Source organism: Hemitrygon akajei, chromosome 14 (genome assembly GCF_048418815.1).
Source record: "Hemitrygon akajei chromosome 14, sHemAka1.3, whole genome shotgun sequence".
In the NCBI taxonomy this organism is placed as follows: domain Eukaryota; kingdom Metazoa; phylum Chordata; class Chondrichthyes; order Myliobatiformes; family Dasyatidae; genus Hemitrygon; species Hemitrygon akajei.
Window position 1 is genome coordinate 31,589,392 of NC_133137.1, and position 23,943 is coordinate 31,613,334.

At 39.6% G+C, this 23,943-nt stretch overlaps 1 protein-coding gene across 1 annotated transcript in view; it reads right to left on the reverse strand.

Moving 5' to 3' along the window:
- LOC140738937 (uncharacterized) overlaps nt 1–23,943 on the reverse strand; it is a 245,212-nt gene that overhangs the window by 16,785 nt on the left and 204,484 nt on the right. The window contains exons 19-23 of the mRNA XM_073066949.1: nt 19,530–19,580; nt 5,490–5,561; nt 3,581–3,667; nt 2,779–2,865; nt 1,976–2,062 (exon numbers count right to left, since the gene is read on the reverse strand). Of these exons, the coding sequence (XP_072923050.1) occupies nt 1,976–2,062; nt 2,779–2,865; nt 3,581–3,667; nt 5,490–5,561; nt 19,530–19,580 (384 nt within the window). The remainder of the gene's footprint in view (nt 1–1,975; nt 2,063–2,778; nt 2,866–3,580; nt 3,668–5,489; nt 5,562–19,529; nt 19,581–23,943) is intronic.

The following is a 23,943-nucleotide window of genomic DNA, read 5'->3' on the forward strand; positions in this document are numbered from 1 at the left end:
TGGTTGGTCCTACCAAAGTTCAATGCCTCGCACTTATCTGCATTCAATTCCATCTGCCATTTTTCAGCCCATTTTCCAGCTGATACAGATCCCTCTGCAAGCCACAATTGCCTTCCTCACTGATTACTATATCTCCAGTCTTGGTGTCATTCGCAAATTTGCTGATCCAGTTAACCACATTATCATCCAGATAATTGATATAGATGATAAAGAACAAAGGACTCAGTACTGATCCCTGTGGCACACCACTAGTCACAGGCTCCCAGTCAGAGAGGCAACCCTCTATGACCACTCTCTGGCTTCTCCCACAAAGCCAATGTCTAAACCAATTTACTACCTCATCCTAAATGCCAAGCGACTGAACCTTTTTGACCAGCCTCCCATGCGGGACCTCGTCAAATGCCTTACTGGAGTCCATGTAGACAACACTTACTGCCTTGTGTTCATCCACTTTACTGGTAATTTCCTTGAATAACTTCATAGATTGGTTAGACAACTTCCTTGAAAAACTCTATAAGATTGGTTAAACAAATTCTATAAGGTTGGTTAGCAAAGGAGATTTTCTATCTTTGAAGCAGGAATGAAAATCAGCATTATCAAAGTAACTTCAGAAGGACTGCATCAGTTCTAGAAGGAAGCAGATCACCACAAAGTTCTCAAAGGCAATTAGAAATAGGCATCAAATGCTACCCTTCTTATGACAAGATGATCTTAAAAAAACATTCTATTTGTGTTCCACACCTATTTCTTGGAGGAAATATTCACAATGTGTGTCCAATATTATTGACTCATCCAACCAATATCATAAATTTGATCTGTCCAGTGCCCAGGCAAAATGTAGGAAGTAACAATATTCAAATTCCCAAACCATAGGTTATTCCTATCTAAACCCGATGGCACCATTAATTGTTCACCTCTAATTTATGATAATGAAGAACATGAATTAAACATGTCATCAGGTCACAAGCTTTCTTTGTTAATCAATAATTGTAGGGGAAAAGTGAATAAAATTTACTCATTATAAATAAACCATAATAATTCTTAAAAGTTAAAAATATAGCAAACTTTTGTTTCTCATACTGAAAGAATGGAGCAGCCATGAATTCAAATACTTGTATACATTTGTTCTCCTTTAAAACAAAAAAATAGTTCATCATCCAGGTTTTGTTCACAGATAACCTGGGATAGGATCATCAGCAAATTGACAGGGACAAACAACTTAAATCACCTGGAGGGAGGCACACCATTCCTCCTGAGGGTCTCAATGAAGTTAACAGCTGCAGGACACATAATACCTCTTTAAAAATTAAAATAGGGAATGAAGCAAATTTATAAAATTGAAACAAAATTAAGTTAGAAATTTAAAAAAAATCTTGAGAGGATGTAACATCCATGGGTCCTGTGATTAGCATGGTGAGTCTTGAAAACTGACTCTTGAAAAGTACCCTTGCTTAATCCTAAGTTTCTTTGAGACTTTGTTAGTGCTCAATTTGATCAACACCGGTGAAGATGTTTTTCAAAGACTGCTTTGGCTTGAGTTCAAATAATAACTCTTGCTGGGAAAGATAATCCTATGAGTTTTTGGTGAAGCAAGAAGAGCTACCAAAGTTCTGAGTGAACTGTCAGAATAAGTAAAAGAATAAGAGAAGGATTCTGATGAAATCGGAAAAAAGCAAAGTTTGTGGAATCTTTTGATGTGGTTGCATCAACATATTTATCAACGATCAGTTGGTCAAGCTACAACTCAGACATCATCATTATCTCCAAACACACATGGCAGGCACTTCGGTCCCCACTAGTCAAATCAATTCATCACTATGCCTGCAATCCATCGGGTGGAACCCTCCAGCTGATTGCCGAACTGACTTTTTCAGGTTTAACAATTGATGGACTGATGGCAGTCAGGCTCAGTACCATAGTAAAAATTGCACAACCATTGTTATCTAAGACATTTTAGTAACATAAATAACAATACCACATTTATTGAAAGTAAGGTTTTCAGTATCTCTTGGTAATCGGGTTTCACGGTCTACTCTGATGGGTTCTTGAACAGTTCTCTCATCTGAAATGTATAAAACAATTTTTTTTATATCATCTCATCTTTATTACAAAAAACAAAAACCTACTGAAGCCATATGTTAATTAAGCATGAAATTTGCTTAGAAGGAAGTCAACTCACTCCCCACCCCCAGCTACTTTCTTCCACACTTACTGTTTTCACAACTTGTGTCATTTAAAAGTACCCTCACTGAATTCTAAGCTTCTTTGAGACTTTGTTGGTGTTCAGTTTGATCAACAAAACTCTGGTGAAGAAGTTTTTCAAAGACTGCTTTGGCTTGAGTTCAAATAATAACTTTTGCTAGGAAAAATTATCCTATGAGTTTTTGGCAAGTCAAGAAGAGCTACCAAAGTTCTGAGTGAACTATCAGAATAAGTGAGAGAATAAGAGAAGGATTCTGATGAAATCGGAAAAAAGCAAAGTTTGTGGAATCTTTTGATGTGGTTGCATCAACATATTTATCAACGATCAGTTGGTCAAGCTACAACTCAGACATCATCATTATCTCCAAACACACATGGCAGGCACTTCGGTCCCCACTAGTCAAATCAATTCATCACTATGCCTGCAATCCATCGGGTGGAACCCTCCAGCTGATTGCCGAACTGACTTTTTCAGGTTTAACAATTGATGGACTGATGGCAGTCAGGCTCAGTACCATAGTAAAAATTGCACAACCATTGTTATCTAAGACATTTTAGTAACATAAATAACAATACCACATTTATTGAAAGTAGGGTTTTCAGTATCTCTTGGTAATCGGGTTTCACGGTCTACTCCGATGGGTTCTTGAACAGTTCTCTCATCTGAAATGTATAAAACAATTTTTTTATATCATCTCATCTTTATTACAAAAAACAAAAACCTACTGAAGCCATATGTTAATTAAGCACGAAATTTGCTTAGAAGGAAGTCAACTCACTCCCCACCCCCTGCTACTTTCTTCCACACTTACTGTTTTCACAACTTGTGTTATTTAAAAGTACCCTCACTGAATTCTAAGCTTCTTTGAGACTTTGTTGGTGTTCAGTTTGATCAACAAAACTCTGGTGAAGAAGTTTTTCAAAGACTGCTTTGGCTTGAGTTCAAATAATAACTTTTGCTAGGAAAAATTATCCTATGAGTTTTTGGCAAGTCAAGAAGAGCTACCAAAGTTCTGAGTGAACTATCAGAATAAGTGAGAGAATAAGAGAAGGATTCTGATGAAATCGGAAAAAAGCAAAGTTTGTGGAATCTTTTGATGTGGTTGCATCAACATATTTATCAACGATCAGTTGGTCAAGCTACAACTCAGACATCATCATTATCTCCAAACACACATGGCAGGCACTTCGGTCCCCACTAGTCAAATCAATTCATCACTATGCCTGCAATCCATCAGGTGGAACCCTCCAGCTGATTGCCGAACTGACTTTTTCAGGTTTAACAATTGATGGACTGATGGCAGTCAGGCTCAGTACCATAGTAAAAATTGCACAACCATTGTTATCTAAGACATTTTAGTAACATAAATAACAATACCACATTTATTGAAAGTAGGGTTTTCAGTATCTCTTGGTAATCGGGTTTCACGGTCTACTCCGATGGGTTCTTGAACAGTTCTCTCATCTGAAATGTATAAAACAATTTTTTTATATCATCTCATCTTTATTACAAAAAACAAAAACCTACTGAAGCCATATGTTAATTAAGCACGAAATTTGCTTAGAAGGAAGTCAACTCACTCCCCACCCCCTGCTACTTTCTTCCACACTTACTGTTTTCACAACTTGTGTTATTTAAAAGTACCCTCGCTGAATTCTAAGCTTCTTTGAGACTTTGTTGGTGTTCAGTTTGATCAACAAAACTCTGGTGAAGAAGTTTTTCAAAGACTGCTTTGCCTTGAGTTCAAATAATAACTTTTGCTAGGAAAAATTATCCTATGAGTTTTTGGCAAGTCAAGAAGAGCTACCAAAGTTCTGAGTGAACTATCAGAATAAGTGAGAGAATAAGAGAAGGATTCTGATGAAATCGGAAAAAAGCAAAGTTTGTGGAATCTCTTGATGTGGTCGCAGAGATCTTAACACTCTGAAAGGAATGTGGTAGCCACAAGAACTATACTTGGACTATTTTGCTAGTAGAAGTAAAATTTACTTAAGGAATAACTTTTTTTTTCTTCTGGCTAGAATTTCAGATATCTTAAAAATAAAAAGTGCTAGAACTGCTGAACTAACCTGACACCTTGTATGAACCAAAAAACAAAGTTGACATTTTGGGTCATTGTCCTTTCTGTAGATCTGTTGCATTTTCCCATCATATTTCTGTTTTTAGTTCAGAGTTCCAGCACATTTTCCCATTTTCAAGTGAAAATTAAATTAACCATAACTTAAAGCATGATACTAAAATTTTACTAAAAAACTCCCACCTGGGACTTATTCCTGCAAGCACAAATGCTACACCTGTCCCCACACCTCCCCCCTTAACACCATTCCGGGCCCCAGGCAGTCCTTCCAGGTGAGGCAACACTTCACCTGCGAGTCTGCTTGAGTCGTCTATTGCATCCGGTGCTCCCGGTGCGGCCTCCTCTACATTGGCGAGACCCGACGCAGATTGGGGGACCGCTTTGTTGAGCACCTATGCTCAACGTAGGTTGTCCTGTCACAATAGACAGGACCTCCCAGTTGCCACCCACTTCAACTCTGCCTCTCATTCCCATCTAGATATGTCCATACATGGCCTCCTCTACTGCCATGATGAGGCCAAACTCAGGTTGGAGGAGCAACACCTCATCTACCGTCTGGGTAGCCTCCAGCCTGGTGGTATTGTAGTGGTGTGCTACATGCAGCGCTGCAATAACGACATGGAGTCGGTGAGCTGCAGTTACAAAAAAGGTTTACTCAAACTTCCCGGCCTCGCTTTAAAGCCTTCCTGATTCCGTTCGTGAATGCTGTAGGGGGCGCGTATTCACAGTCCCGCCCCGCGCGCGGGCTTTTCCTCTTGCTGGTGAAGCAGGCTTGGCGCCCTCTTTGGGACCTGCCTTAATGCCGGCGCACACCGCTTTGTGAGCCGGTTCGAGTACGCTGGGAAGTGGGTCGCCACAGTATGAACATTGAATTCTCCAATTTCCGGTAATTCCCTCCCCCTCCCCCTTCCCCTATCCCAAGTCCCTCTCTGCCTCTCTCCCCTTTCAACTTTCTGCTTCTTTATCTCTACAGTTCTTTCATGCTTATCCCCTCCCCCTCCCCCTTATACCTCTTCTCTGATTGGTTTTCCACCTGTCGCCTCTAGGCCCTACCCCCTCGCCTATCTCTATTACTGAGCTTTGGTCCTCTCTTCCCCCACCATTCCTGATGAAGGGTCTTGGCCCGAAACAATGACTACTCTTTTCTCACGGATGCTGCCTGACCTGCTGAGTTCTTCCAGCGTTGTGTTCGTATACTAAAATTTTTACCTGAATCAAGTTGTACTCTTTGCACCTTTTCTGTTTGCAAACTAGCGTCACTCTGTAATATTTTTTTTTCACCTGGAATGTAAAGTTGGAGCCACTCAGGAACAACACTACATTAAAGAAATTATTTGTTGCCCATGATTAATTTTTTTCCGTTTAAAGCCTTTCCATTTAGAGCAAAAATGAGATACATAATTAAAACCAGTTTATTAGACTATATTTAGCCAGGAAAAACTATGTAGTTTCTGAGAGAAATAAAACTGAACTGAATTCCTCCCAAGATGAGAGGAACTCCTTCAACTTTAATGGAGGATCCTCACAATCAGAACCAGGTTTATTATCATTGATTTATATGACATGAAATTTGTTGTTTAATAGCAGATGTACACTGCAAAACATAAAAATGACTATAACTTACAAAATAAATACAATGCATAAAATGAAACATTCAGAAACTTCAGTCTGTATATGATTAACATGTGCATGATTGGTGTTACAGTGAGCCAAAACAACCCAGGCTGACTTTTACTAATTGATCGTTGTTCTTATCAGTATCTTGAACAATACTGTTGTCATACTGTTCGGGTCAAATTTGACTCATTTTGACATTTGACAGCAGTAAAATCACCCCAACTGCCATTTTTTTAGCCGAAATTTGATGATTTTCCTAAAGTGACCCAAAATACGCAGAAATGAAAATATTTAAAAATTTTATACTTTTGTAAAGGTTCTACAAATTTTTGTACATTGATGCTGTTCCGGGTCAAATTTGACCCATATCTATTGAAATGGATTTTCGATCTCTGAAAAATTAATTAAGGATTAATCAAGGAGTAATCACCCATTTATTAATGTCAGATAGGCCATTTATACATTCTAAATAGATCTGTGGTTCAAAATTTGGTATAGACACTTGTTATAAAGGGATTCTTGGGCCAGGTCAAAATTGACCCGGACCATACTGTGAAGGTATTGAATATGAACAGTATGTAAGGGTTAAACAATTGTGCTTTGGGATGTAATATTGAGTTTTGAGTTTTGAAATTTTTGTAGTTGTGTGGGTTTACTGAATAAAGATTTATTTTGAGTTCCAGTTTTGATCTATCTCCTGGGTTTGGGTCTCATCAGTTATAGGTGAGCAAACACAACAGATTTGCAACGAGACATGTATTATAGCAACATGGCAATTTGAGCAGAAGACTTGCGCACAATTCTACAACAGCAGCAAGCTTAATTTGAGGTGACCCAGACGAAGTTAATTGAAACCTTGACCAGCAAATTATCAGTGAGTCCAATAATGTTGGTGTCAAACGCTGAACAGAACTCACGCTACATCCATTATCAACTTCTAGTTTGATGCTGCTTTGGGAGTTAAGTTTTAATCATGGTTCAAACGTTATGACGATATATTCAAGACATCAGTAAAGATGACTCGTGAAAGTCATGCACTTTGCTTTGAAAATTGGGTACTGCTGACTATGAGTGTTATTTCAACTGTATTCTGCCTAAGAACCTGTGTGACCTATTGTTTGACAAAACTGTCCAACAGCTAACAAGAATTTTTGGAGAGTAGTTATCTCTCTTCCGTGTTCGATATCATTGCCTAAAACTCATGAAACACAACACCAATGACTTCATCACATATTTTGATGTCATCAAATGTGAATGTGAAAAGTTCAAGCTGGGTAACATGACTGACTCACAGTTCCAATGTTTGATTTTTGGACTTCAGGCACATGGTGAAACAGACATTCACAAACAGCTCCTGGCCAGACTGCAGCAAGATTCTGATATGACTCTACAAGCCATCACATAAGAATATTAGTATTTGATCAACCTGAAACACAATTCCAAATAGTTGAAAAGTACCATGCCTATGCAGTTTTCAATGGCCCAGACATCATCCTTCCAAGCGGCCAAACACAGCTTTGTTAGAACTGTGATGCATGAAATTACCCCAAAAATCTGCCAATGCAAGAAACACATTTGCAGCAGATGCTAACACTGTGGTCACAAAGAAAGCTTTTGACTTCACTGTCGTCTAAGCTAGTAAAACACAAGGACAAAAAATTTCAAAAGTCATCAAAATCTACAAGGAGTTTAATGGTCATGTTCAAAGTTGACTTTGCCCCTAGGAGACAGTGCATCAACATATTTATCAACAATCAGTTGGTCAAGCTACAACTCCGACATCACCATTATCTCCAAACACACATGGCAGGCACTTTGGTCCCCACTAGTCAAATCAACTCATCACTATGCCTACAATGCATTGGGTGGAACTCTCCAGCTGATTGCCGAACTGCACTGCATGGTGAAGCTAAACTGTAACTAAGTCAACGGTGTGTGTTACCTAATGGACTAGCCAAATCTGCATGACTTTGGCATTGACTGGATGGACAAGCTTGATCTCTGAAGCACCCCTCTGGATGAGGTCTGTACAAAGACACTGGCCATTCAAATCCTGTCAGTTAATGCCATCAGTACGCGAGACCATACAACAATTTCAACAGCGGTATATAGCAGTGTTTTAAGAAGGTTTAGGGTGCTGCACCAAACTGCAAGCAAAACTCCATCTCTGTGCAGACACAAAGCTAATCTTTTGTTCCAAAAAACCTGTATATGTAAGCCTTACCAAATGTGGAGGAAGACCAAGATCACCTGCAACAAACAGGTATGATCAAAACTGTTAACTACTCACGCTGGGCAGCTCCGATAATCATTATCAAGAAAACCAATGGTGCAGTGAGGTTGTACACAGACTTCTCAACTGGTTTTAATGTAGCTCTGGAGACACACCAGTACCCATTATCGGTGCTGGCAGATCTCTTTGCAAAATTGAATTGTGGCCACTACTTTGCGAAGTTGGACTTGGCTGAATTTTACCTCCAGGTAGAAATGGCGGAAAATTCACAGGAGCTTCTCATCATAACAACACATCAAGGTTGCTCTTCCTTCTTCCATCTGCCTTTGAGGGTACAGGTGGCACCTTCAATTTTCCAACAGCTTATGGTCACCATGCTGAGTGATATTGATAGTGTTGCTACTTTCCTTGACAACATTAGTGTGATGGGCATGGATCAGACAGAACTATGCCAAATCCTGGACCACATTTTGAACAAACTACAAACTACAAGACTTTGGAATGCAATTTCAGGCATAAAATGCAACCTCCTGATGTCTTCAGTTAAGTATCTGGGATTCTTCATAGATGAGCATGGTTGTCGCCCAGGTCCCGAAATCAACACTGCTATCTTAAAGATGCCTCCACCATTAGATTTCAGAACATTACAATCATTTTTGAGAATGATCTGCCATTTTTCAGCAGTTCTTCCAGCAATGTACTGGTGGAGGGAGCCAATTAATGCCTTGCTACACAAGGGTGACACGTGGAAATGGTCCAAACACTACCAAGAAGCTTTTGATCAGGTGGAGGATATGCTGACATCCAATCTTCCCTTGATGCATTTCAACCTAGAGTTACCAATTGTCGTTTCAACAGATGTGTCCAACTTCTAGGTGGGTGCTGTCATATCCCATATCTTCCCTAATGGTTCTGAAATTGCTGTCAAGCATGCAGATCGCTGACCACAGCGGAAAGGAACTATGGTCAAACTGAGAAGGAAGCTTTGGGATTCATCTTTGCTGTGACAAAATTCCACAAGATCCTTTATGACAACTGCTTTACTCTCCTTACTGATTGCAAGCCACTGTTGACTATCTTCAGGTTAAGAAAGGCATCCTGATGTACAAAGCAAATCATCTACAAAGGTGGGCATTGATGTTATTAGCCTATGATTTTAAAATCAAGTACACATCGATCCACAAACATGTCCTCTCCAGACTTATGAATGGACAGGTTACAGAAAATGAAGATGGAATTGTGGCTGCAAATTCAATTGATTGTGAAGTCCACCAAGTTGTATTGGAGATTGCTGAAGGTCATCTGCTCACAGTTGACAAGATCAGTACAAGTCAGATACATCATTGACAGATGGCCAGTCAAAGTTGGCCACCTACTGACATTATACATCGCTGTCAAATGTAGACTCCAGCCTAATGTTTGGAGACAGAATAGTGATTCCATGAATACTTCGACCAAAAGTACTGAAACGATTCTCCCATGATCACCCAGGTATCAACTGAATAAAAGCCCTGGCAAGAAATTTTGTGTACTGGCCAGGCATTGACAAAATGTCACATTTGTATGCAAGCAGTGTATATTTCAGTGCTCTACAGCAGCAAAGCATCCAAGAAGAAACAAACCACAACCATAGCCTCAAGTTACCAAATCTTGGAGTCAATTACACATTGACTTTACTGGCCCATTGTGGCCCAATCAATGGGTTTACCTACCTTGTCCTGGTTGTCGCCTAATACAAATGGGCAGAGGTATTATCTATGAAGTCAACAACGACAGAGGCTACCATTCAACAGCTGCTCCAACTGCTTTGAGATGGCAGAAACTCTTGTTTCCATTGGCACTCAATATAGTTCACAACAGTTTGCTACATACTGCCAGAACACCAGAATTATCCACATCTGCTCACCCCCATACCATCCACGATCCAACAGCTAAGCAGAGAGATTTGTGGATATCTTCAAACGGTTGCTTCCGAAATCAAGAGGGGAAGGAGCACTGGACAAGGCTCTCAATACTTTTCTGCTTACGTATCAAATTACACGACATACAGGCCTTGAGGAAAGTCACTGAAGGGATTTTGAGAAGAAAACTGTGACAGTGTTGATGCAATTCTGGCACAGCATCCAACACCTGAGACAGCAGATAGTCAGGTGCACAAGGCCAGCCACACAGAACATGGTTGATGGGTAAAGTCATTCAAGCCTAGAGCTGCAGTGTGTGTCAAGCAGTATCGCAATGGGCAAGACCCCTGTGTACCAGGTCTGATTGTCAAATGTATCTGGAAAGTGCTCTACAAAGTTATCGTAGATGGGTATTACCGGTGTTGCCACATCAACCAGTTGCAGACATATGCTCCCAAAGGCACAACAGGCTTGTCAGCCAGATCATCAAACAGCGAGCTGGATCCTCATTTCCTGGAAGAGCTTGATTTGACCCCATTGAACCAACCACCAGCACCAGCACAACCGCAAACAACATCGCAACAAGAAAGTAACCTCCTGCAACCACTAAGAAGGACTGATTGCTAGTGCGAGCTGGCTGTTCCAATCCAGATCGATCCTTGGCTCAAATCTTAAAGGTAATTATCTACAAGAGGGAGGTGTTATAGAGAACTACAACAACTAATGCCTTTCATCAGCTGACAACCAATTTCAGGCTGCCTTTCACTGATCAACGTTCCCATCAACCTCTCGAATATTGTTGGGTAAACCATTTAAATAGTCATGCTTTGGGATATACTATTGAGTTTTGGGATTTTTGTAGATGCATGGGTTTACTGAATAAAAGTTTATTTCAAGTTTCAGCTTTGCCTATCTCGTGGCTTTGTGTCTCAACAGTAGTTATAGATGAGCGAGCCCAACAATTGGTAACTCCCCTCAATCAGAATCAGATCTGTTATCACTGATGTATATCATCAAATTTGTTGTTTGCAGCAGGAGTACAGTACAATAAATAAAAAATACTGTAGGTACAATAAGAAATATTTAAAAAGTAAATAATGCCAAAAGAGAGCAAAATAGTGAGATGGTGTTCACGGCCCATTCAGAAATCTGATGGCCGAGGGGGAAGATACTGTTCCTAAAATATTGAGTACGTGTCTCCAGCCCTCTGTACCTACCCCCTATGATCTTTCATAGTGTTTTGCTAAGCACTGGAGTGACGGAGGAAAGATTAACAAGGATGATATCAGAAATGCAAGAGCATACACAACAGGAAAGGATGAACAGGCTGGTTCTCTTGTCTCATGAGAAAAGCAGTTTGAGGTATTATAAAACTAATGTAGGGTCTTAGATGGAGTTGATTCACCTATAATGTTTCCATTTTGGGGGAAGAGTATAAGTTGAGGCCACCACTATAAAACAGTTATCAAGAAATCCAATATGAAATTCAGAAAAAAACATTGTTATCCTCGTGCTCTTACATGGTTTACAAATACAATAGATACATTTAAGGGGAGACTGATCAAACTCTTGAGGGAGAAGAAAATAGATTACAGTGATAGATTTAGGTGAGGAAAGATGGGAGGAGGGAAGTATTGAGTACAATTAGGCTAAATGTCCATTTTTGAGTTTTATATCTTATGCACATGTGCATGGTATTTGTGGTAAACATTGTGGAAACACTCAGTGGAACAGGTACCATCTGTAGAAAGAGAAAAGAAATGAACATTTCAAATCGAAGACCCTTTGTTAACAGGGAAAGAAAGAAAACACATTAGTGGGTAAGGGATGGATTGTTCTTGTTCATTACTCACTTTCAAGTAAGACCTTGATATCATCTATTATGTTGTGATTTGTATGGAGGTGACTGATCAAACCAATTTGGGCCTGACAATTCTTTTCACACAAGTGACAGAGATGTAGGGATCTGTAGCATCAGATCTTCATTTTTGAGAATCTCTTTTCTTCAATGATTAAAGCTTCCCAATATGTAGGAACACCTCTTTTTATGCAGTTAGGCCAAACAGAATGATCCAACGTTTGATCCCAGTGGTATTTGACACTGTTGAAACACTTCAGAAATGTCTTAAGAGTTTTAGAATTCTTGTCTCCATCTACCACTGTATAATTTGCCATCAGTCAGCTCACCATAAAATATCTATTTTGGTATTTTGCCATCAGCCACTCTTCTGACACATCCTGCCCACTGGATTTGAGATGTGCAAATGCTCGGGAGGTTTAATTGCAATAGAAACAGTATCTTCTCCTGTCACTTAATGTGAAAAACTCAGCACTGACAGGTCATGTGGAAGTGCTTAAGCTGTCTGGTATGTCTGCTGTACATGTCCATGCCTCCCAAGCATAAAGGGGTATGACAATAACACAATCCATCTTGGTTTTTAGGGTGATTCCTCTTCATTCCTATATTTTACTTCACTGTCTTCCAAAAGTGGGGCTGGCTTTTCCTGTCCTGCTGTTGACTGGAATATCTAAGGTATGCTAAAGCCATATTTATTGTGATGTTATCTTTAAATGAATTCATCAGGTTAATGAATGCATAGGTAGAGCAGTTAGAGATAGACAGCAGTCTCAAAGGAATGTAAAAGGACTTCCGGCAAGATGGCGACTGTTTAGCTGTTCCGAACTTTTGCTCCGTCATTTTCCCTACCTTTGCACTATATGTCTCCATTCTTAAACCTTAATTAGGTATTTTATTAGGTTTCTCTTACTTGCCTGCGAACACATCTATCTTACAATGTCTAACAAAAGTACTAAAACCGGGAAAAAAGAAATGTCTTCAACTTTGCCAGTTGACATTCTCGCTGCTTTGGAACAGCATCGACAAGATATTTTAAAGGAATTTAGAACTTCTTTCAACCAGCTGGATGACAAATTGGATCGGATCAACGCTAGAGTGGACGAACATGCCAAAATTTATCTTGCATCGACTCGGCTTCTGAAGATTTAAAACGCCATGCCCAATATTTGGAAACCCTCTGCTCCAGCCTGGAGCAGCAGATTTGTAAGTTTTTTTCCAAAATGGTGGATCTTGAAAACCGTAGCAGACGTTGCAATCTACGAATTCTTGGTTTGCCAGAGGCCACCGAACAGGGCTCTCCCATGAAATTTTTTCCCGATTTTCTCTGTGAGATTTTTGGGAAATAATTTCTTCCGACTCCACCTGAGCTTGAAAGGGCACACAGGATCTACGTTCCCTGTGCAACTCTGGGTTCCCGCCCATGGCCGGTAATTTTGTGCTTTAATCAATACCAGGTGAAAAACCGTTTGATTATGGAGGCATGCCGCAGAGGTACTTTTGCTTTTCAAAATACAGTCATTCGTTTTGTGGAGGATTTTGCCCCCCAGGTTCTGAAGATGTGCGCTGAGTTTAAAGGTGTAATGAAAGTGCTTTTTGATCGTGGTTTTAGACCCTCTCTTCGCAATCCAGCCGACCTGCAAATTACGCTTACTACTGGAGAATATAAGTGGTTTAAATCAGTGAAGGATGCTGAAGCATTTGTCGGAAGTCTTCCGGCTATCCCGTCTCCTCAGGAACCCGGTCTGACCTTCTAAAATGGTGGATAAGTACCTCTCGTAGTAAAGCTACTTTTTTTCCTGACTCAGACTGTACTTGAATAATTCAGACATGATCTATTGAGACTCTAAGGGCTGTAGACAATCTCTCCCTGGACTTGGTGCATTCTTTCTAAATAGATAATCCGAGTTCAATGTTTCCCTGCGGACGTTTAGTTTGTACTTGTGCAATCTATTGTATTCTTGTATAACTTTATCTATAGAGATCTACAATTGACTTTAACTTGTTTTGGAGGTTGGGAGTTTTTATTGAAGGCCTCCCTGTTGGTTGATTCATAGTTTAAGTTTTGCTTTTTTTTTTTGTAAATGGTTGATAAGTACTCTTTTCGAATCTATAATTTTCATCTTTTCTCCCTCCCCTTTTTTTTCTTTTATTCTTCTATAATTTTTCGTGAGTAAGTTAGTTTTGGTTTTCTTTTGATTTTCTTTGTATTAAGTCTCACACTTCTGCTGAAGCTGTTCCTATTTGTTATGTTTTCTAGTGCATAAACTAGTTACCATTTGCTATAGTATTTATACGGAACTGTTGTTAATGACACAGAACTGGAAGTCATATTTGGGTTAATTTTTTTGGTAGAGCTAGCTGCTTTTTTTGGTAGCCGTCTAGTTTTGGGTTGGGAGGATGGGGTGGGTTCTCCAGTTCCAATACCACTCACTGTTTCCTTTGCTTTCCTCTGTTACTCAAGATATGTTTCTGTTTTGATTCTACGAATCTATGTTTACATTTTTGCTCCCAGACTGTTATTGTACTGCTTGACTTTTTATATGCCTGCTGCCTTCTACGCACTAACAATTGATAATGATTAATACACTTAAATTTGTGAGCTGGAATGTAAAGGGATTGAATCACCCTGTTAAAAGAAGGAAGGTCTTCTCACATATTAAACAACTCAAAGCGGACATTGCTTTCCTTCAAGAAACTGATATTCGTTGTTCTGATAACTCCCGGCTTTTGTCAAAGTGGGCGGGTCAGCATTTTCATTCATCCCTTGCTGCCAAAGCTAGGGGGGGGTCTCCATCCTTATTAACTCAAATATTCCTTTTGAACTCCATAATAAGATATCTGATACAAATGGCCGTTTTGTTATTGTTTCTGGTAAACTACATAATACTAAAGTTGTACTAGCAAACCTGTATGCCCCCAATTTTGATTATGTTAATTGTTTTGAATGTTTTTTCTCCTCACTACCAGACTTAAACTCATACTCTCTTAAACTGGGTGGTGATTTCAATTGTTGGTTAGATCCTAGTTTGGATCGATCGTCCTCTGTTACTAGACCACCTACTAAATTTGCCTCAGCTATTCAATCGTTTCTCTCTAATTATGGTATCTCTGGTATATGGCGTTTCCTTCATCCTACTGAGAGAGATTATTCTTTTTTTTCACATGTTCACCATACCTTTACTAGAATTGACTACTTCTTACTCGACAATCAACTCATTCCATTTGTCTATTCTTGTGATTATCAGAGTATACTGATTTCTGACCATGCCCCAATTACTCTGTCCTTAAATTTTCCTGGCCTTCCTCAGAGGAATAAACACTGGCGGTTTGATTCAACTTTACTATTGGATGATGATGATGAATACTGGAAGTGCAGTATTATACGACTCGTTTAACTACGGCAAATTGCCACCCTCTTTCAATGAGGCTTCTATTATACTTTTATTAAAAAAGGGTAAAGACCCAACAGAGTGTTCCTCGTATAGGCTGATTTCATTGCTTAATGTTGACGTTAAAATCTTGGCCAAAGTTTTGGCTCATAGATTAGAAACTCTTATCCCCTCTATTATTTCTGATGATCAAACTGGTTTTATTAAAAACCGTCTTCCTTTTTTTAACATTCGGCGTTTATTTAACATTTTATATTCACCTCCAACTGGGATTCCTGAATGTGTTATTTCCCTCGATGCGGAGAAAGCATTTGATCGTATAGAGTGGAACTACCTTTTTGCAGTTTTAGAAAAATTTGACTTCGGTCAAAGTTTTATCTCTTGGATCAAATTGCTGTATTTGTGTCCTACTGCCTCTGTTTTAACTAATTCTCAGAAATCCCAGTTATTTGACCTCAAACGTGGCACCCATCAGGGATGCCCTTTAAGTCCCTTTCTCTTTGATTTGGCTATAGAACCTTTGGCGATAGCTTTTTGAAATTGTCCTGAACTGACCGGGATTTGGAGAGGGGGTGTTGAGCATAAAGTTTCTCTTTATGCTGATGACTTATTACTTTTTCTTTCAAATCCGTCTACATCCTTACCTCCAATGTTTTCACTTCTTGACCAGTTTAGCCAGTTCTCTGGATATAAACTTAATTTACATAAGAGCAAACTTTTCCCAATTAATAAAGAAGCACAAGAATTAACATTTCGTGATCTCCCTTTTAAAGTAGTCCACAATCAATTTACTTATCTTGGGATTATAGTCACAAGGAAGTTTAAAGATCTCTTTCGTGAAAATTTTGCCAATCTTTCATATACTATTAAACAGAGTCTGTTACAATGGTCACCTCTATCTATGTCTTTGGTAGGTCGTATTAATGTTGTTAAAATGTATGTTCTCCCTAAACTTTTATATTTATTTCAATCAATCCCAATTTTTATTCCTAAATCTTTTTTTGATTCCTTAGACTCTATTATTTTGTCATATCTGTGGAAGAATAAGTGCTCTAGAAATAACAAAGTTTATCTCCAAAAATCTAAAAAAGAGGGTGGCATGGCTTTACCTAACTTTTGTTTATATTATTGGGCAGCCAATATACGTTGTGCTACCTTTTGGTCTTTTTTCCATGGCCAACCCGAGTGCCCTAACTGGGTGGCAATGGAGTTGAGCTCCACTAAAGAATTATGTATCTCTGCACTTCTCGGCTCTGTACTCCCTAGTAGTTTGTCCAGATTAATAGTTAATCCTCTTGTCAGACACACTTTGCGTATATGGGCTCAGTTTAGGAAATTTTATGGGTTCCATGGTTTTTCCTTTTCTAGCCCTATCTTACATAATCACCTTTTTTTACCTACTACGTATGACTCAGCCTTCCATGATTGGTATAGGAAGGGCATTAGACATTTTGAAGATCTCTTTATTGATAATCGCTTCGCCTCTTTTCAACAGCTCTCTGCTAAGTTCAATCTGCCTAATGCTCATTTTTTTAGATATCTCCAAATTAGACACTTTATTACTCCTTTAATCCCCAACTTCCCTGAAATGCCTGAAAAAAATGTTATGGACTTATTTCTTTCTATTAATCCACTAGGTAAAGGTTTAATATCATTTATTCGTGATAAATTAGCAGCCCTAATCATCGTGCCCCTGTGGATAAAATTAAAATGGCATGGGAGCATGATTTAAATACCTCCTTATCCGATGAGACTTGGGACTCGATTCTCAAATCAGTTAACTCAACCTCTCTTTGTGCTCGCCATTGCCTTTTACAGTTTAAGATTGTTCATAGAGCCCATATGTCTAAATCCAAATTATCTCGGTTTTACCCTAACATCAGTCCGCTTTGTGATAAATGCAAAAGGGGCAAGGCCTCTCTCATTCATATGTACTGGCTTTGTCCTAGCTTGGAGAAATTTTGGAAAGATGTCTTCATAACGTTATCATATATTCTGAATCACCACCTAGAACCTAACCCTTTAATTGCTTTGTTCGGTTTCTGGGGTGAGACAGATTTACGTCTGAGTTTGACTAAGTGTCGAATATTATCTTTTGCCTCTCTCCTGGCTAGACGTTTAATCCTCCTTAGATGGAGAGATGTTGCCCCGCCCACACATGCTCAATGGCTTAACGATATTATGGCCTGCTTAGACCTTGAAAAAATTCATTATTCAGTCCTTAATTCGGATTTAAAGTTCCATAAGGTCTGGGGACCTTTTATTGAGTACTTTCATAACCTTCCTCTTAACTAAGGTTTTTTGTCGGTCCCTTGCTTTCAGCTCCTTTTTTTTGTAGTAGGCATTAATATCTTCTGTTGCTAAGTGTATTTACAGTTTTGGGGGTTTGATTGTCCTGATTTATATTCTCTATATTGTGTTGTGGTTGGTCTGGAGTTTTTTTTTTGTTGCGGGGCTTGGGGAGGATACTAATTTTACATGTCTTCAATTTGGGTGCTTTCTCAATTATCTTTCTTTGTATCATATTATTATTGTATGTTTATTTTTGCACTGTATCAATGTTCTTCATTTTGATCCGGGGTTTTTTTTATCTGTAGCTATGTAGAAAATGTATAAAAAAACTAATTAAAAAAAAGGAATGTAAAAGTAAAAAATGCCCCAACAGGTCAAGCTGTACCAATGGAGAGAGCCAATATCACAGATGGATGTCCTGAGGTATTCTAATCTGAGAAAATAAGTTACCTGAAGCTGCAGAATTTGATTTTGAACCCAGATAGTTACAGAGTGCTCGGATGGATGATGAGATGCTGTTCCTCAAGCTTACACTGAGTTCCATTATAATAGTGTAGGAAATCACAAACAGATCATAGTAGAAGGATGAAGAATGTCTCCCACTCGCCTCCCATTCACCTCTGGGAGAATGTCACCTCTTTCTCCCTTATTAGAGAGAGAGAGAGCCTTTGGTATGTCGAATACTGGGTGAATGAGTGGTCTTTGAGGTATTGCAAGTCTGTGTCTTTGCTGATGCTTTGCTGCACGCTCGGGTGCTTGGTGGTGGGTGCCGATGCTTTTTTTGCTAATGGGGGAGGGGATTGTTGCTTTGCTGCTGCTTACGTGTGGAAGGGGGGGAGCTGGGGGTTGCTGTGGGGTTCTAACATTTAATTGTCAGTCATTCTTTGGGGGCACTCTGTTTTCTTGGATTGTTGCAGAAAAAAATATTTCAGGATGTATATTGTAATACATTTCACTGACATTAAATGTACCTTTGAAACCTTTGAATTAAAGTAGTAGGCCTTAGGATGTTTACTGTCATTCCTGTGGATAAGAAAGAGATAGAGAGAGCAACGGGATGCAAGACTTTGAGATAAAGCAAGAGAGGTAGAGGCATTGAGAAAGGTAGAGGCATTGAGAAAGGGAGAAAAGAGGTAAAAACGGCACGTGAGAATGTACTGTAGGTAAGGTTGAACGTGAATAGGAACATAAAAAAAGTAATGTGAGAAATCAGTTTTGTGGGGTCATGAAGACTTTTACAATACTAATCAATAATGCAGAAAATGTTCTGAACAGAGACATCTCTTGTAACTTTCTGACAGCTTTCCTGCAGATAACTCTGGAAAGTCTGCTTGGCTCTCTTGTGCACATTACATTGTTCCTATGGATGATATGTTCCACAAGCTTGTTTGTTTCCTGTCATTACACCTCAGAGCATTCTCCCTGCCATAAGAACTCATTAATGTTGTCACATTGAGAGAAACAGAGGTCTGTTGTGGCTTAGAAAGCACAGTCGGTGTTGTGACTGTCTCGTCTTTAAGGGTTGGCAATTGTGTTACACATCTAAGTGGTAGCAATTACAAGAAACTCAGTAAGATTTCTTTAGTAATGCCTACCTGGATCAACATGGAACACTATTTTTCATGTGCTATCAAGTATGTGATCCTTTTTGAGCTTTTTAAAACATTGGTAGAAAGGCACACAGCTGCATTTATTCCCCAGCAACCCCCAATTTAACCCTAACCTAATCAAATTATTTCCATGTTATTCTGCCTATGAATACTTTTCTTATCTGACATACACTTAACTGAAATTTAGGATTGGATTGTCATAAATAGTACCCCTACAATAAGTGGATATGTGATAGGAATATATTTCATATCTGTTATTGTGGCTAACTACAACTTTCCTTATGTTAAGATCCACAGTTCTCCAAGAAAGAGATATACATTAAAAATGAAAATAATATGAAACATTTACCTGATTCCAAAGTTTGTACAGTAACATTACTCAGCTGAATTGATCCTTTATCTGCATTGGGAAACCAAGAATATGTATGAATTGATTTGCTGAGAAAGTAATTTTTGCAATCACTCACCATTTTCATTCATTTATAGGTAACATTATTTCTGACTAATGTACATTGATATTACTAAATTCAAAGGTAGTGTTCTCTGAAAGCAAATAAAAGAAGTCAAACAACATCAAATACATAAGGGGTTGGGAAAAATAGACTAAAAAGCATCTGTAGACGAAGATAACATAAGAACATAAGAGATAGGAGCAGGAGTAGGCCAATCGGCCCCTCAAGCCTGCTCCGCCATTCAACAAGATCATGGCTGATCCTATCTTAACTCTAGTTTTCACCAAATCCCACAAGGCAACAGTGCCAACCAACAGGGCACCATGCCACCCATTTTATTTTATTATTCATCCCGCCCAAACCCATGTGATCACCCGGGGAAAAAAAACCGAGTTGCCAATTGACGAGAAAAAATCTGGAAAATTCCTCTCTGACCCATCCAGGCTATCGAAAACTGGTCCAGGAGATCACATGGCTGATCTAAACCTAGCCTCATGTCCACTTACCTGCTCGCTCACCGTATCCCCTAATGCCATTTTTATCCAGGAAAATGTCTATCTCCGTTTTGAATTTATTGAGTGTAGTAGCTTCCACAGCTCTCTGGGGCAGTAAATTCCACTGCCCCACTACCCTCTGAGTGAAGAAATTTCTCTGCATCTCAGTCCTGGAATGGCATCCCCTTATTTTAAGATTATGCCCCCTAGTTCTAGTTTCACCCATCATTGGGAACATTCTCCCCGCATCCACCCGATCAAGCCCCTTCACAATCTTATATGTTTCAATAAGATCGCCTCTCGTTCTTCGGAACTCCAATGAGTAGAGTCCCAATCTACTCAACCTCTCATCATACATCAACCCACCCATCCCCGGAATTAACCTAGTGAACCTTCTCTGCACTGCCTCGAGAGCCAGTATGTCCTTTCTTAAATATGGACACCAGAACTGCACGCAGTACTCCAGCTGTGGTCTCACCAATACTCGGTACAACTGCAGTAAGACCTCCCTGTTCTTACACTCCATCCCCCTAGCAATAAAAGCCAGCATTCCATTGGCCTTCTTGACCACCTGCTGCACTTGCATACTAACTTTTTGTGTTTCCTGCACCAGGACCCCCAGATCCCTTCGCACAGAAGCACTTTCCAGTTTCTCTCCATTTAGATAATAACTTGCTCTATTATTTTTCCTGCCAAAGTGCAAGACCTCACACTTGTCAGTATTATATTTCATCTGCCAAATGTCTGCCCAATCACTCAGCCTATCTATGTCCCCCTGCAGGGTTTCAATGTCCTCCGCACTCATTACACTCCCTCCCATCTTTGTGTCATCAGCAAACTTCGATACGTTGCACTTAGTCCCTTTCTCCAAATCATTAATATAGATTGTAAAGAGTTGGGGTCCCAACACCGACCCCTGCGGAACACCACTAGTCACCAACTGCCAGTCTGAGAATAAACCATTTATCCCAACTCTCTGTTTTCTGTTAGAAAGCCAATCCTCCACCCATGCCAGAATATTATCCCCAATCCCATGATTTTTTACTTTAAGTATTGTATCTTTGGTGTGGCACCTTGTCAAATGCCTTTTGGAAGTCCAAATACACCACATCCACTGGTTCCCCTTTATCTACCCTATATGTTATGTCCTCAAAGAACTCCAACAATTTTGTCAAACATGACTTCCCTTTTGTAAAGCCATTCTGACTTTGTCCTATTAAGCTATGTTTATCCAAATGCCCTGTTACTATTTCCTTAATTATCGATTCCAACATTTTGCCAACCACAGATGTTAGGCTAACTGGCCTATAATTCCCAGCCTTCTGTCTATTGCCCTTTTTAAATAAAGGAGTTACATTAGCATTTTTCCAATCTGCCGGGACCATTGCCGAGTCTAGCGAGTTTTGAAAAATTATCACTAATGCATCCACAATCCCGACCGCCACTTCCCTTAAGACCCTAGGATGCAAGCCATCTGGTCCAGGGGATTTATCCACCTTCAGTCCCATTAATTTATCAAGTACCATTTCCTTGGTGATTTGAATCGTAGTTAGCTTCTCTCCCCCTAGAGCCCCCTGTTTATCCAGTGTTGGGATATTTTGAGTGTCCTCTACTGTAAAAAGTGATACAAAATATTTGTTCAGCGTTTCTGCCATCTCCATGTCCCCTACCATTAATTTCCCGGTCTCATCTTCTAGGGGACCAACATTTACTTTAGCCACCCTTTTTCTTTTTATGTAACTATAAAAACTCTTACTATCTGCTTTTATGTTTTTCGCCAATTTACTTTCAAAATCTATCTTGGACCAAGATGGACCTGTTGGAGAGAACAAAAAGGCTTCTGAATGGGTGGAGTCTAGGAGAAATTGAATAATTCATTCGGTGGTGAAGCTGACTGAAAGAACGTGATAAACATAACTGATAACAAAAGGTAAGTTTGAGAAAAGTATAAACAGCAGACAAATTATATCTCTAACTACATATCTTTTGTTATTCACTTGCATTGACCACTACCTATGCTCTGTCCACCAAAGGAAGCGGGATCTCCCAGAGGCCATTCATTTTAATTCCACTTTCCATTCCCATTCCAATACGTCAATCTATGGCCTTCTCTACTGTCATGATGAGGGCACACTCAGGTTGGAGGAACAACACCTTATATTCTGTCTGGTAGCCTCCAACCTAATGGCATGAACATTGATTTCTCGAACTTCCAGTAATGCCCCCCACCCTTCACCATATCCCATCTCCTTTTCCCTATCTCACCTTATCTCCTTGACCCTCCGTTGACTCCTGCTGGCATTCCTTCCCCTTTACTTTCTTCCATGGCTTTCTGTCCTCTCCTATTAGATTCCCCCTTCTCCAGCCCGGTATTTCTTTCACCAATCAACTTCCAAGCTCTTTACTTCACCCCTCCTTCTCCCAGTTTCACCCCGTGTTTCTCTGTCCCCTGCACCCACCTTTTAAATCTACCCATTTTTTTTCTGCTGAAGGGCCTCAGCCCAAAATGTTGACTATACTATTGTCCATAGATGCTGCCTGGCCTGCTGCGTTCTTCCAGCATTTTGTGTGTGTTGATATAGTTTCTCTGTCTTATCCCCATCCTCCCCTCCTACTGACATTTTTTAAACTCTTGAGTTTTCCTTGTTCTGATGGAAGAATAAAAATGTATCATCTAGCTGACCTGAATATTATTACACAGTTTCTTTTATTGAAATAGGCTATTAGTTTGGATTGGCAACAACATCTCCTCCAGTCTCCATCAGCACAGGTGGACCACAAGGTTATGTGCTTAGCCTTTGCTCTATTTGCTTTACACTCATGACTGTATGGTTAAACGCAGCTGCAATATTATATTTAAGTTTGCTGATGGCACCACTGTCATAGGCCTAATCAAAGGTGGTGTTTAATCAGCATATAGAGAGGAAGATAGAAAATCTGGCTGAGTGGTGCCACAACACAACCTCTTACCCAATGTCAGCAAAACAAGAAGCTAATTATTGACTTCAAGAGGAAGAAACCAAAGGTCAGCAACTTTAAATTCCTCAGTGTTATTTCAGAGGACTGGTCCTGGGCCCAGTACATAAGGGCAATTACAAAGATAGCATGGCAGCACCTTCTACTTCTTTAGAAGTTCGCGAAGATTTGGCATGATAACTAAAGCTCTGACAAACTTCAATAGATGTGTAATGGAGAATATACTGACTGACTACACCACAGTCTGGCATGGGAACATTGATGCCTTTGAATGGAAAATCCTACAAAATTAGTGGATACTTAGTATCCATCACAGGTAAGCGGTATCCATCATCAAGGGCCACCACCACCCAGGCCACGCTCTCTTTTCACTGCTACCATTAGGAATAAAGTACAGGAGTCTCAGGACCACACACCAGGTTCAGGAAGAGTTATTACCCCTCAACCATCAGATTCTTTTTTTAAAAAAAAATTTTTAAATTCGTTTTTCAAAACATTTTACAAAATTAAAAACCCCAAATCCCAATGAGGAGCATTAATACAGTGCAAGATTAAGCATACAATAACAATATGCTACAAAGGAAGAGAGTTTAACAAAAAAGCACCTAAATTGAAGACAAGTGAGCTTAGTGTCCTTCCCAAGCCCCACAACACAAGAAAAAAACAACTCCAGACCAACCACCACACAGTATAAAGAGTATAAGTCCAGACAGTCAAATTCCCAGACTGTAAATACACTTAGTAACAGAGGATAGTAATGCCTACTACCAGAAAAAAAAAGGAGCTGAAAGCAAGGGACCGAAAAGAAAAAAAAAGACCCTAGTCAAGAGGAAGGTTATGA